Here is a 15,457-nt window from a genome sequence, read left to right as displayed (position 1 = left end):
TAAAAGAAAAAATTATAATTTTGACCCAAACAATGTATTGTTGGCTGTTGCTACAAATGTACCCGTGCGACTTAAGACTGGTTTTGTGGTCCAAAATAAACCACCTTCTAAAAGTTGTGTAAAAACAAAACATTAGTCGATTTCTTGTCACTCAGACCTTTTCCTGTGTAAGTAGGCAGTTCGCTCCAGACCAGACTTCATGCAGAGAGTCAAAAGCGTCTTCCAGCAGAGGAGAATTGATGTATGCCGATGTCACACTTGCTTGAAGAAACTAATTCAGCTTGGCCTTTCTAAAATCTTTTTAATGTGTGTTTTATGTTGAAGATCCATAACATGCTCATTTGCATGCAGAAACAGTAATTTTTCCTCATTTAATAATTATAGCATTGAGTTCTTCCCTCTATTACTCCCACAACAGCATGCATATTAATATTGCTCTGCTGCTTTCCATGGTTTATTTGTGGAGAGAATGCATCGTCAACTGTTTGGCTTTTTCTCTCCAGGAATATTCCTTTCGAGCAGCCTCATGCACACACTACAGACACAACTCGGTGTCTCTCTCCTTCTCCTCGCCTCATCACTCTCTTCCCTTATTCCCAAAGAAGCAGCATGCGTGTATGTATGTGTGTCATTATTGGTCTTCAGAAGGAATTCCCTCTCTAAGCAGTCGGAGACTCGAGTGCCAAAAAGCCTGCAGGCATATTAAGTCTCTCTCTTTCCGGCACGCTCTCTCGTAGATCAGGGCTGTAAGTGACATTAAAAAGTGGCAGAGAGCACCTTTAATCTGTCTCTCTTTCTGTCTGTCTGTTTAGTAGAGGTGTATCTACGCTAAAGGACCATCACTACACACTGCTAGACAACCAAAATACCATCACAGTCTGCAAGAGGCAGCTTTCTTTCTCTCATACCTTATCTCTCACAAAGTCATATCTGTGTCAAAGCATGGCCCTTCTCGTACAGGTACCGTCGGATTAAAAGATCTCAAAAACCTAAGGTCTGTGAAATAACAGTGACTAAATTCCTAAGCAGCATTTCTAAACCCAAAGCACATGCTTTCTGCATTTGTACCTTCTCTAATGATATTACAGCTGTAATAGCTTATGTAAAAGATGCATTCACATGTTTGATGTGCTTTTATATTGCAGGCCATGTGCCCTGTTTCTTACCTTCAATTTTTTAATGCACATTGTCCATTTGTCAGGACAGGGATTAATGTTTTTGGTCTGCCAGAGCTTGGTGCCATATGGCTGGATGTAACAGCCTCGCAAACTCAATTTACTAGATTTATTTATTTTTTTGACATTATGCAAACCTGCCGAGATGCGCCGTGAGATTTCCGTGACAAATTAATTCCTCTCTTGATGAAAAAGTTAGAGGGATAGTTCTCCCAAAAATGATTTTGTAATCATTTATTCACTTTCACGTCGTTCCAAACCTCTTGATTTTCTTGCTTCTGTGGAATACGAAAGATGTTTTGAAGAATATTGTTCTCACACATTGAAAATGTTTGGCGATAGGGGCGGATGAGCTCAGAAAATGAAAAAAAAAACATATTATAAGACTTTTGTAAAGTAGTCCATATGACTTAATCCAATATATTCCAAGTCCTCTGAAGATAGCTTTGAGATAAACAGACAGATATATGATGCATATTTAAATTAAGATACAAAAATGTTTACATATTTTGTGTCATTCTGCACTTTCTTATTAGCTAAAATGTTTCTTATGTCGACTAAAATGCTGTTTTAGTAAGTAATAAGAACTAAAATTAATTCGGAATGACAAAATATTGATTAAATTTAATGGATATTTTCATCAAAATGCAAAACTTAATACAAAAAACTTTAACAGTTAACTTTTAAAAAAAACGGTAACACTTTATTTTAAGGTGTCCTTGACACGTTACATGTACTTACTATTATAATAACAATAAATTATGCATAATTACATGCAAGTAACCCTAAGCCAAACCCTAACCATATAGTAAGTACATGTAGTTAATTCATTTGACTCTGTATTACATGTATTTAACAAGGATACCTTCAAATAAAGTGTAACCAAAAAAACTGTAAAATCATCTAATGTGTAATAACATTTAAATGATAAAATGCACTTTGTACATAGGCCGACATGTTTTTTTATATTGTGCTTATATTAAAAAACAAAACAAAAAAAAACCCTGCATGTAGTAACTTCATTTATACCGTTGACCACTTAACCCACCCTTAAACCTAACCATACCACAAAACCTGGTCTTAAACTTAACCATATCCCACGTCAATAGCAGCAAAAGGATTTTGCAATGCAACATGAACACAATACGTATTTTGGGTTACACCTTATTTTTACGAGTCCTTGTTACCATGCAATTGCACAAACAAGTAACATTAAATAACAACATGTTCTTACTGTAGGATTAGGTTTACGGTTTAGTTATGTAAAGTTATTTACTTGTAACTATGCATAATTTCCTGGTATTACTGTAGTAGTTAAATTAAAGTGTTACTGTACATACTGTACTTTTTGACACTAGTACAAAGTAGTTAAAGACACCTAATATGAAGTGTGAGTCAATGAAAATTTCCAGTTAGCGCTGTGCAGTATGATGCATCCAAAAAGGCGCATCAAGATGAGTCATGACATGTTTGATGTCAATAATGAGACACGAAAACCAAAGACTATTGTTTATTATTATTATGGTTATTTTTGGTCAAATATCCCTTTAGGAAAGTACAAAATGTACATTTGAATTGTGATTGTAAATGTTGATTTTCTTTTGCATGCTGTAATCAGTTCTGAAGAACTAGATGCATCATGGCTGCATGACTTCTGATGCACTTATTATGAGGTTCAATTTCAAAGAAGAATATCATGTTAAGGTTTCTGTCTTGAAGGAAGCAGTGAGATCGAGCGGCTGTCTTGTGTGACCTAGCACCTCTGTGATGAGCTTATTTAACTGTGTGTGTGTTTGAGAGAGAGGGAGGACAGCTTTACTACACACTCCCGCTTTCACACCAGACAAACTACACAGCCACCTCAGCTGCGCAACAACACGCTTGCTCTTGCACTGTTGTTTCATCTTCACGCACTTTTATCTGTAAATTTGCATTATTCGCCAGAGATAGTTCGTCCATCCCGACAGTATTTTTCTAGCGTGTCTGGTCTTGTCTAGAAAAAAAATACAAAATGAAAGCAAGGAGAGAAGGAAAAGGAGGGAGAGAGAGTGATACTGAGGCATATTTGATGTTTTATGCTCTTTATCTTGAGTACGAAACTGAATAGATGCACAGGCTGTTTGTGGTTTTGTTGCACACTAACCACATACACGAGTATTTCTTAACAACCAGACCACCAAGCTTTAAAGAGACAACCCTCTCACTGCTCACTGGCGCAGAGAGCCTGAAATTGCCTGTGTGTGTGTGTTTGTAAAGGGAAAGGACTCGCTGGTTACTAAGCTTCAGTCTGTGACTCACACATCAGCTTATCTCTGTAGCTGAACTGAATCTAGTCATGGTATTAAATGCACATGCAAACAATGATGATCCGTGTGTTTGAAAGTAAAACTACACTGACGTTCAAATATTCACGCACGCACACAAAGACCTGTTCTGCCAGCTCTTGCTTCCTGTTTGCCAAGACAGCACTTCCTGTGTTAGTAATGATGATCAGATATTAGGAGCCTGTTCGCTACCCAGCCTGCACCAGGTATTTTCTGTTCACTTTAGATTTGAGTTATCGTTTGTCCATGTTTCCTTGCATTAATGTGATTAGCAGGATTTGTTTTAATCAAGATTTATTCCAAAAACAGCTTTTCTGTTTTTTAGTCTTTTTGTCCCTCCTCTTATCTCTCATTCTTTCAACACATTGGCTTTGATCACGTCTCCACGTGAAAAATATTTTTTTCCTCTGGTTTGCAGGAAATGTGATTATAGAAGATACTGTGAAGAAAAGCAGGACTGAAAACGAGAGAGTTTTGCATTTTAAACATGAACGAATAAAACGGTAAAGGTGAATTAATAACAACACGTCTTGACGGATCTGTTTGTGGTTCGTCTGTTTTGGCTTGGTCTGCGTACTAGTGTTGGGAGATATGCTCAATTGTTATATTGTCAGCCTGTGAGATCGCGATACATGATATTATTGTGCAAATTTATTTCATTATTTACTTAGTTTCATTGCCGGAAAGTGAACCAACTAATGTTTTTGAAATTACAACTAATGAAATTAATGTTTTTAATATGACTGAATTTGTATTAATAGAAACATTGTAAGTTATTGTAATTCAAACAGCAGCTACAGAAAATGAGCAAAGAACATTTACATTATCAAAGAACATCGTCACTGACTTCAGTCTAGCATGAAAAACACTCCCGTTATAATCAGTGAAGCTATCTACACTGTATAATGAATAAATCTCTTATACTTACATCGCACATAGATCTGCAATTTATTGTTTTTGTTGAGAGAAGAATTCAGTCAGCGAGTGTGTGCAACTGAACAACAAAACTCTGCTGTTTCAGACTAATCTAGATGCCTCTGATTGGTCATTGCATTCATAAAGTCAACAGAATCGTGTGTGATACACGCAACACTGTAAAATTACCGAAAAACAAATATGATGGAACAAATAAGCCATAATATTACTAGCCTGATAATAATAATAATAATAATAATAATCATCTATCGTCAAAGGCATCAGCCACAGGCAATATCTTTGACTATCATTGATACACGATACTATCGTCTGTCAGCACAACCCTACTGCGTACCGTATCTACAGTAACCTCTAAAAAGGAAGTGTGATGCTTGCCGTCCCTGGACCTGAGTGATTTAAGGCTGAAAGTGCTGCAGCACCACTTCCTCTATCAGTCCTGCTCGCTTCCTTTGCATATTGACAGTCGAACTGTGAGGGTATCTGCGGTGGAAATAAGCATGCAGTAACGTGGCATTAGAGAAATATCTTCGGATCAGACGTTGAGCCAGGGGTTGGTAAAGGTTGGTCACACAGTACCCATAGCTGGAGGCAGCAGAGACGAAGTACCCAGTGAAAGGTCAGAGTAGGGGTAAATAGCACAGTGACTGTGTCCCCTCCGGAGGGCCTGTAGGCATGGCTGGGCTGAAGGTGTTTTGTCTGTAGGGACGGTTCTGACGGGAACACGCACAGAATACCAATCGGCTGCTGTGTCGTCACTGACTTTGAATGGCAGGGGAGGGAGAGAGTCGTTTTTTCCATCTGCCTCACCAGCTTACTCTTGGCTTCCTAAATTATGTTACGACGGGAGGGCATTTAAAGAATTATGGGTTTGCTGGCTCAAGCCATTTATGCAAATGCTAGTGCAAGTCGTTGATTAGAGCTGGGTGGGTTGTAAGCATCATGTAACAGCAGTGTGTGAGGTGAAATGCAAAAACCTGCCTGTTTGCTGTCTGAGAATAGTCATATACTGTGGGAGGGTGACCTTATACTGTGACCTTGGGGCTTTTACTGTGATCATATACCTCAGTCAGTGTAAACGCTATATTTGATTTGACACAAACACCAATGAGACTGCATAGGATATGTTTGTTTTTACTGTGGTTAGGTTTGTTTTGTATTGTGATGTACCTGGGTTTTGATTATTCAGAAGCAAAAATAGAAGTTTAAACATGTTTTCTGTAGTCAAAAGTCTTCTTAAAAACTCCAGGTTGTAAAAATTAGACATGATTCAGAACTTAAGCATGTGTTAATTGTATGTGCGTTTTTGTACATTTGAAGGGACACCAATCACTTTCATACATAGAACCTGCTAAATTGCAAATTAAATTTACTGTTTTCAGCAAATGTACAAAATCTATTAAATCCAACACCTTCCCGTCTTATATTTGTATTGAAACACATTCACATCAGCATCAAAATGCCGTTAAGATGTCATTTGTCAGAAATGGCCTTTAACTTGATTTACTGGCATTCCGGCAACAGGTCCTTTTCACACATGTACAATTCTGTTAAATTAATGCAGGGTCGTAACCACTATAGACATTGATGGGGACAAGCCCCTCACTACCCGCCGCCCCAAAAATAATCAGATATGACCAAATGGTCCCCCCTCCAATATTTGACATGCTTGATGCCAATCTGCTGCGCTTTATTACGCTCCACTCTCTGTGTTATGAGGATGACAAAATGTTTTTAAAAATTTTAATTCTCAGGATAGTCTGTCTCTACAGTCTAACAGTGTCAAAATGTTTGAGATGGCAAATCAAATCAAAGGAGGAAGAGTTTACTGTTCACACTACTTTTTGTGTCATATTTCAGTTTTAAATCGAAAAGAGCCTATATCATTCATGTGATGGAATTTGTAATTTATGCATTTAAATCCCATTCATTCTTCCTTTAGATTAAATAAAAAGGACATTTGTACCCTTTACAAAATCAGTTGTTTAAGGCCTTGAATTAATGTAAAAAAGTGTGTGTTTTAAGTACCCTATTTAAATACCCGTTTCTTAATGTAAACGTACTGAAAGCATCTAAAACTTAAAGCCTTGTAAGACTTCAGTTACGTGGCGTTTATTAGTAAATGATGAAAGTAAGACATATTAAATGCAGGTTTATTTAATTTTACAGTGTAACATCAACGTGTTTCGCTCATTTACTAATGTGCGTGCGTGTGTATGTGTGTGTGTGTCTGTGGGTTGTCACAATACTAATGAGATCACACTGCCTTGAGACAGTACGACATATTGAACAGACTGCTCTTCTATCGCTCACAACCTTGTTTTTGTTGGCGTCAAATTACTAATACAAAAGCTGTCAGAATAACCCTCAAGAAATCTTTGTATAAAATGATTTAGTTAGTGACATGAGCATAAGGATGTTAGCTTAGCTATGTCTGTTATATATGAATCTTCTGTCTTCAGTGAGGGTTTTTATTGATTTTAAATAAGTGCTAATTTAAAGCACATTATGAGGGTTGTCAGGCATTCAGAGGCTTCTTATTTCGGACTGGCCAGTCTCAGCTGATTGGAGTTTCATATCAGCTTTATATTCAGACAGTCTGTTTCCTGCGCTGACACATTCTGCTTTTTTACATCCTGCAGAATATAACGGCACAGCAGCTCGTGTTTTTGGGCTGTCACTGAAGAGAAATATGAGACAAACTCTCTGTCAGTATTTCTGATGTAGTCTGTTCACTGTACAACAGGACAAGATATGTGCAAGTTTGTGTGTGTGTGTGGGTGTGTGTATTATTTTCATGCTCCAAAATGTGAGTGCTGTGGTACACTTGTGCCAGCCGTACATGCGTACTCTCTTTAGACTGTGTGTTTTGCTGGAAAGAGAGGTACCTGACAATTAAGGGAGTCAGAAAGTGGGAAAAGAGAAACCTCAGTCACGGCTGACTTCACCTCATAAATATCTCCTTAAACAGCACCAAATGAATGTAGGCCACAGGTGTGGGAGTATGTGTGCTGGTTCCATGTGCATGTGTTTATGCCTGAGTGTGAGCATGTTGGAGTAAATACTTGAGTGTTTATCAGTGTAATTGTGCTTTGGGGTGTGTGTGGCTGTTTAGTGACCATCATAAGGGCATGACTAGTTTATGGCATAATATTCATGTTTGCATATTCACACTGATTCTTGAGACATGGGACAACTTCACCTGCCTTTATTTTTCAGCTTTGAAAGAAATCAGAGATTAACACTTGAATGTTCTGTACACAAATTATTGTCCTTTGACCATAACTCAAAATTTCATATCTTTCAAAATGTATATTCAATATAAAAACAACAGAGATATAAATATGCATATTACGACTATGTCCTGACAGAAGGTTAATTTTAAAAATATTTATTTTTTAAAAGGAATTTGTCAACACCAATACCTTTTAAAAATCTGTCAAAGTCTTCATCCTGAAGGTCCTCTTTAGATATTTAACCTGCTATGAGTTCAAAAAGTCAAACAGACAAGTTTAATAGTGGGTTAATAAAAATAAATAAATAAATGTAAGTAATTATGCTTATATTTTCACAGATCACAGCCATAATATGTCAACTCTAAATTGTAAATAAATTTAGAATTTTTAAATCATATCCCTATTTTTAAATTGATCTTGGTAGTAGCAACCGACCCTTGAAAGAAATGCTTCTAAATTGAATATTGCATTCAAATAAAAACAAACAAATTGTCAAAACTGTAATATTTTCTGTTTTAGTGTGGTGACAATTCAATAGATGGAGCTGAGTATCAGTTTGAAACTATCCTGTAGTCTAAATTAATTTATTCCAAATTTATTAATTAATTTCTTCCAAATTATGAATTAATATTCATAATAACTATTTTGCACATTATTTTTGTATCTGTTGGTGTTGACATTTATTGAGAGGAAAAACACATTTTGGGAGAAAATAGAGGCTGAAGACAGCACCTGAACATGTTGAACAGATTAGTCCATAATAATTCCTGGATAGATAACCTTTTATTTTTGTAGCCTATTTTGTCCCAGTATTGAAGAATCAGTGCTTGATCAAACCTGCTTTATTCTCTTACGGTAATCCGAAACACTTACTTGCGCTGTGTTATTTAACACACACTCATAGTTATTTGAAGTCTTTTGTTAAATGTGGTTTTAATTTCTCTTGCAGAGGCTCCCTCCTCAGGGATGGCTAAGAATGGATACTTCTATCAAGAGATGGGTGAGTGAATGTGTGTAGGAGTTGGTTGGTGTGTGTTTGTTTGTTCAACACATGGCCTGGAGGAGAGGTGTGAAGGTCGAGCTGGGAGTAAAACACAGGCAGAAGGAAACTCCTTCCTACAGTACTTAAAGCATTCCCTCATTTCTGATTTACAGGAATATTAAAATTGTAATATTTCTAGTTTTCTCATCAGCGTCAAAGAGAGACAAGTTATCTGTCTCAGATTCTGCTGCATTGAAGCCCAATGCAGCAAAATCCGAGCAAAGGAAAAAAAAAGGTCTGAAAGCGCCTGAAATGTTGTCTGTAAAATTAAATGTGTAAATTTTGTTAGTGCAAGTAAAGCTTGTGGCATGTTCAGATTTCTCAAGTATTCTCTCATTATGCCATTTCAGAAATCACTGTTTATGCCATCTCTCTCTCTCTCTCTCTCTCTCTCTCTCTCTCAGTTCAATTCAAGGGGCTCTTGTTTATGCGTACGTAATTATAACAAAGTATATGGGGGGTATTTTCAATAAATGAGTTAATTTGTTCATGAATAGGCTTTCAGTGAATCAAACACTTATGAATATGATCAACTACGGTGCGCTGAGCTTGAAAGAGCGAGCGAGAAAAGGGGAAAAAAGGGGAGCGCCGTCGTCGGGGAGAGGAATATCCTTTCGCCCGCTCACCGTAGGTCCAGGGCGGTAGAGTCAATGAGCACACATGGATTAACAGCCCCCTCTCCTCTCCAGCTTTACATAGAGAATAATAGAGGGAAGGATTAGTGAATAAATGAATAGATGAGGAGAAAGATATGGAACCGATAGCCACTCACATGCCACATTCAGCCAGAGAAGCGAGAACAATAACGAGCTGCCATGTGTGGATAAATCACAGCTTCAGCCACACTCTGGCTACACAGTCACATCTGTGGGGTATTAAACCCCAAGAACACTTTGTATTCAACGGGAAAAAAGAGATACATTTATGGATTATTGAAGCCTTGTAGTGTTTGCGTTGAGGAACTGTCAATTACGGAATTGAGGAAATATCAGTTCAGAATGGATGGATTGAATGTACAGTGTAGCATATTAATTATGTATATTAATTGCAACTTTAACATATGAGTTTGTCAGTAATTTATAGGGTCAGCAGAGGACAGTGAAGGTATGTAGATATGAAAAATTCAGCAATATTAATAAGGATTAGTAGAAATTGAATATTTATTTTTATTTATATGAAGAGTAAATGAATATTGTGCTGTTGTAAATAAATATTGTGTCCTTTGCTATACTGTAAAAGATATCCTGTCAAATTTACAGTAAAAAAATTACAGCTGTGGTTGCCAGAAATTCACTGTGAAAATACGATGACAGTGTTTCCGGTGTTACAGGATGGCATTTTGGCAATGTTGGAAAAGTTGCTTTGGAAATGTATTAGGTTACAGATTACAAGTTACCATATTTAAAATATAATAAGTAGTGTAACTAGTTCAATTACTTTAAAGTAATGTAACTGATTACATTTGATTATTTTTTGATTACTGTTTTCAACTGTTAATCATTTTAAAACATTAAACACAGGCAAGGTTAACTTTACAGTAGTACTCAACACTTTCAAAATCCTTCATCACTTGAATTAGGATTATACTATTTTAATTTTAAAGCACAGTCACCACAAAATCTGACTTTGGCACTTTGTTTTACTTAGAGATTGTTCTGAGGTTGAATACAGATTCAAAATCATAACTAGAAATAGTTTAATAGCTATGATACTGTTTTTGAAATCAAACCTTTGCAGAGCTACGACAGGAAACACTGGTATCTAAAAATTCTTTGGAAAAAAATATACATAAACCCAAACAAGAAATAAAACTGTTATTGAATAAGCATGACTCTTATTCTGTGTCCTAAACATTGTTGTTTCATATTTGAAAGCAGTTGATGCAATTTGGGAAAGAAATCAATTAAATCTGTATGTGGGTGTGTGTGTGAAAATATTCAGATGTAATTGTTAACATTTTCATAAGTAACTAATTTAATTACACATTTTTTCAGTTACATGATTACAGCTACCTTTATTTTGTAATTGAATTGTGTAACACTGTTATATGTAGCTAGTTTCTCCCCAGCACTGCATATTAGTGCTTGTATATTTCACAATTTATAATCATATAGGCTAGTTCATTAAGTGATATAATGTTAAAATACCAAGAAACTTAAACTACCAAAATGTTTTTACCGTAGCATTTTTGCATTTTTTTATGTAATATATACAAACATTTTGTGTGTGTTAAAATATGTGTTAAAAAGTATAGATTGAGGCTGTTTTGTGTGTGTGTCTGCTCTTAGAACAGAGGGAGAGAGAAGAACAAGAGGAGGGGAGTGAGGAGCGAGAGGAGGGCCAGGACTCTCCCATCCCATCAGGAGATGACATTCATCTCTACGGCAACCAGACACACCAAGGAGGGACAGGTCAGTGAATGTGTGTGTTTGCGAGCGAGTTCAGGGTGGGATGGCAGTTAGACCCAGAGCTGTTGATTAGCTCTGGAGATGCTCAGGTTAGCAGGTCAGTTGTTGCCACGGCAACAGTCTCAGGTGTGCTGTGATTATGTCGCGGCACCCCCACCAAACCCACACGCGGTGACAGGTCACCTGTTGTCACTCAAAACCACACAAAGTCGTCTTCTCTTCTCTCTGTCCTCAGTCTCTCCAGGAAAATGTAATCAAAGATGACAATTGAAAAATAAACAAAAAACAGTGGAAACCGTTAACATCTCCATTGTAATTGACTTCTTAGTACATAGTTGCTTTTAAACCGCTGATTAACATTCTGTAAAGTCTTCAAGGAAGAATGGACATTGTTTTGGAAAACAAATGTTATTGCATTCAACATTTCTCATCATCATTCATCATTGTTTTGTGTCTATAAACTTTACTGTTTATTGATATAACTCTGTTTTTAAATCAGACGCTAGCAGTTCATGAACCACCAACTGATATTTTATTAGGAAAGTTGCCATTAAAGTTGTCTGAATCCATAATGAAGGTTCACCAGGCAGCACAACAAGAAACGTTTAGCTACAGTATTCAACAAAGGTCAAAATAAATAATGAGAAATAATAATAAACTGCAGTCAAAGACACTGAATTACAGTTCTCAGAGGACTGAATTTGCCAAAAAAAAAACTGGCAATTTGCATGGTAAGACAGGATAATACTGTAATGTGTTTTTGTACAATGCATATTTACCTAACCTTTTCAGGTAAATCTAGTCCTGTCCGAACAAAGCTTTTGTTGTCTCTCATAAATCTGTATGTTGGATGTGTGCCACATCTGCAAAAAGGTGCGTTTAAAAACATAAGTACATAAGTACCAATGAATCATATGCCAGTGAATCACATGCTCCAAGATTAATTGTTGATTCTTGTCCACATCTGGGGAAAAAAAAATAAGATCATCATAATAGCAGCTCTGATTATATTGTAAAACTTGTTATGCTACAGTATTATGCTGACTTTATAAATGACTGGTAATGGATCTAAACATCATACGTATAATTTGTATTTAAAAAAGACCTGTCCTGATGAACAACGAAAGTGCACTACACCATTACATGGAGTTTAGCTAATCACAAATCAATTACATATAGAAGTTTTATTGGTACAGCTGGGAAAACAGCCTGTTTAATATGGATCAGAAAGAGGCTGGAAAATGGCCATGTAAAACAAGAACTTCTTTTGGTGCAAGAAACCTCTAGTAACATTATAATTGGACGTTAAGGGAGGAAAAATATGCTACAATATAGCCCCATTAGAGATTTTTGCTGCATTTACTGTTTTGCATAACTGAAAACATTTGAAATGTATAATATCTAATGTATGATGTAACATATCTATTATTAGGGTTGCTATTTGCCCTAACGCGCTGCTGCTGTTGAAAGAGAGCTCAGCTTCAGTAATATCACTAGACAGGTGACCCAGAATTAGACAAGCAAATGTTCCTTCTCTGTTTACTCAAATACAGTTAGTTCTGTTTTAAATTCTCTTTTCTGCGTGAGTGAATCCTGCTGTGCATTTGGTGGGCTCACATTAGGATGAGTGGGGTTTGTTCACACGTTGTCTCATCCGGTCTGATGTTCTGTCATCCTCGGCGCACAAGCCGTCAGCACTTGTCTAGATTAAAACCAAATTCCACTCCTCTGACATACTGCTAAGAGTTTGAACTGTGTAGGATGCACGCATGTGTGTATGTATGTGTGTGTGTTTAAATATTTATAAACCAGGGCCTCCAAACATTTCGTTTTAAGTGATAATTCCCATGATTTCAGCGGTTGGCCGAAGCGAACACCCAGTCATGTTATTGAGCAAACTGCTGGGTTTTTAATGCTGCTTGATTGCTGGGGGCGAGGCAGGGGTGGTGAGAAATAATTACACACTACAAAAATAAAGCAAAACAAATATTACCTAATATGAGATCAAATGATGTCTAAACCACTCATTTTTCTGAAGTAACACAGTCACACACCAGTTCTAAAGGGAGGCAGCATCTCTTTTGCCTCCCTTGAGCCCAGTGAGCTCTCATCAACATCATGTAGCATGGCGTAAATGTGAGGAATGCATGTCCTTCTTAGCAGCACAATGATTGGCCAATTACTCTTTTACAAATTTGATTGCATGTGTCAGACTGGAGGAAATGGATGGATTGATGTCAGAGTAACAGCTCATCCACTGCCATGACCAGGTTCTGTTTTCGTCCAAATTAACTCAAATTTCTTGAAAAACAAGAAATTACCTGTAAGTGAGCCAGTTTTTAGCAATCATGCAGTTCGTCGAAATTAAAAATTCATCACCATGTCCACAACCTTCTCCACACTCTCAGTGTTTATTGAGGATTTGTTGGAATAAATGATACATGGAATGTGCTTGTCATTGTATTATTGTAGTCATTATTATTGTAGGCAAAACATTATGGTGTTTTGTACTCCAATTTATGTTATTTGTGTTGTGTTTATTCAAAGGTCCAAATCTCAATTTTCATCAATGTCAAGGTCAAAGGTCCGGACCGGAACAATTGGTTGTTACAAAACTTGTTTTTAATAAACATGCATAACAAATTTTTGGAAAAAACACAAATTTTTGGAAAAATAAAGTGCCTTTTGCATTCAAAATACATTAATAACAAGTGCAAAAGTGGCAAAACAATTAATTTAAGTGTCGGCAATAGACGTCGACCGATATGGGTTTTTCTCTGGCCGATGCTGCTATTTAGAAATCAGGGCAGCCAATGGCCAATAAATTATGTCGATTTTTTTTTTGGCCGATTTGCCCCCCACCCCCCTTCATCTTATAAAAGAGAGTAGAGTAAATGTTTATTGCAGGGCAAAAGATGGTAATAGTATAAGCGTACCCGGATATTAGAATATTCGCACCGTGAATCGATTTCCTGTGCCCTGATACAAGAGTTTCATTTAAAACAATGCGATGTGGCACGTTTTCAAAACAAGTATTACAAACTGGCAGCCTTCTCTTGTGCCCCTAATAAAACTAAGGGGGTGCTTATCTTAGTCAATAGGAAGTTACATTTAACTATTGAACATACCAGGAATGATGATGAAGGTAGATTTGTTTTTATACGCTGTAAAATACATAATGACAGGTTAGCATTGGTCTCCATTTACTGCCCGAATGAGGCAGACAGTGCATTTTTCACGAATATTTCCAATATATAACTTGAGCAGATGGATTGTCCTTTAGTGATGGGTGGTGATTTTAATGCTGTTTTAAATCCTGCACTGGATAAATCTCACCCTGATACTACAGCTAGCCCATCCTCTAAGTTATTGAATAAATTTATCACTGAACTTAATGTAATCAGTCTTTGGAGAATCCAGAATACAACATCTAAGGACTTCTTTTTTTTTTTTTTATCTAAACATCTGATGGGAGGACGTGTCAAATTTTGTAACAACACACCCTTCTATCGGCCTAGAAAATCGCAACTTTTCATTTTCCGCCGGTCTTAGTACACGATATAACTACAGAAGAGTCAAGTTTTAAATAGGAAAACTATCGAAACTCTTTGGTCATTTTTGAACGCGATGCTACTGGTCTAATAGGATTCAATGATCTATGCTAAGCTATGCTAAAAGTGCTATCACCAGACCCGGAGATTGGCTGAATGGATTCAAAAATGGTAAAACTCAACTTATTAACTCTGGGGGAGTTGGAGAATGAGCCTATTTCCAAAAAAAGTTCCTTTAACTGTCTTCATGTCTGTGGTCTCCCATGGTTTTAAAATCGGTTAAAAAATCACAAAAATCTAACCTTTCATTGGATAATAAGAATTTAAAATGGGGGGAAATATCATTATGAAATAAATGTTTTTCTCTAATACACATTGGCCACAATTAACGGCACCCTTTTATTCAATACTTTTTGAAACCTCCATTTGCCAGTTCAGCAGCTCTGATGAGGTTAGAGAACACCTGACAAGAGATCAGAGACCATTACTTTGTCCAGAATCACTCCAGACCCTTTAGATTCCCAGCTCCATATTGGTGCTTGTTTTCTTCAGTTCATCCCACTCATTTTCTGTAAGGTTCAGGTCAGAGGACTGGAATGGCCATAGCAGAAGCTTGGTTTTGTGCTCAGTGACCCATTTTTGTGTTGTTTTTGAGGTTTGTTTTTGGATTATTGTACGGTTGGAAGATCCAAACATGGCCCATTATAAGATTTCTAACAGAGTCAGTCACTTGTTGATTTTTTATCTGATGGTATTTGATAGAATCCATGATGCCATTTGTCTAAACA

General features: G+C 36.8%; 1 protein-coding gene across 5 annotated transcripts in view; it reads left to right on the top strand.

Annotated features, from left to right (window-relative positions):
- Positions 1-15,457, top strand: part of slc4a11 (solute carrier family 4 member 11) — a 66,462-nt gene that overhangs the window by 9,657 nt on the left and 41,348 nt on the right. For 3 of the 5 annotated variants that reach the window (XM_058795223.1, XM_058795226.1, XM_058795224.1), the window contains exons 2-3: positions 8,618-8,668; positions 10,999-11,121. In XM_058795223.1, coding sequence (XP_058651206.1) covers positions 8,618-8,668; positions 10,999-11,121 — 174 coding nt within the window. Of the gene's footprint in view, positions 1-3,677; positions 3,706-8,617; positions 8,669-10,998; positions 11,122-15,457 lie in introns of those variants that run through there. The other 2 variants (XM_058795227.1, XM_058795225.1) reach the window with 2 other exon arrangements.

Source organism: Onychostoma macrolepis, chromosome 13 (assembly GCF_012432095.1).
Source record: "Onychostoma macrolepis isolate SWU-2019 chromosome 13, ASM1243209v1, whole genome shotgun sequence".
NCBI classification, from domain to species: Eukaryota; Metazoa; Chordata; class Actinopteri; order Cypriniformes; family Cyprinidae; genus Onychostoma; species Onychostoma macrolepis.
The sequence above is the reverse complement of the archived record's forward strand: the minus strand, read 5'-3'. Positions and strand labels throughout refer to the sequence as shown.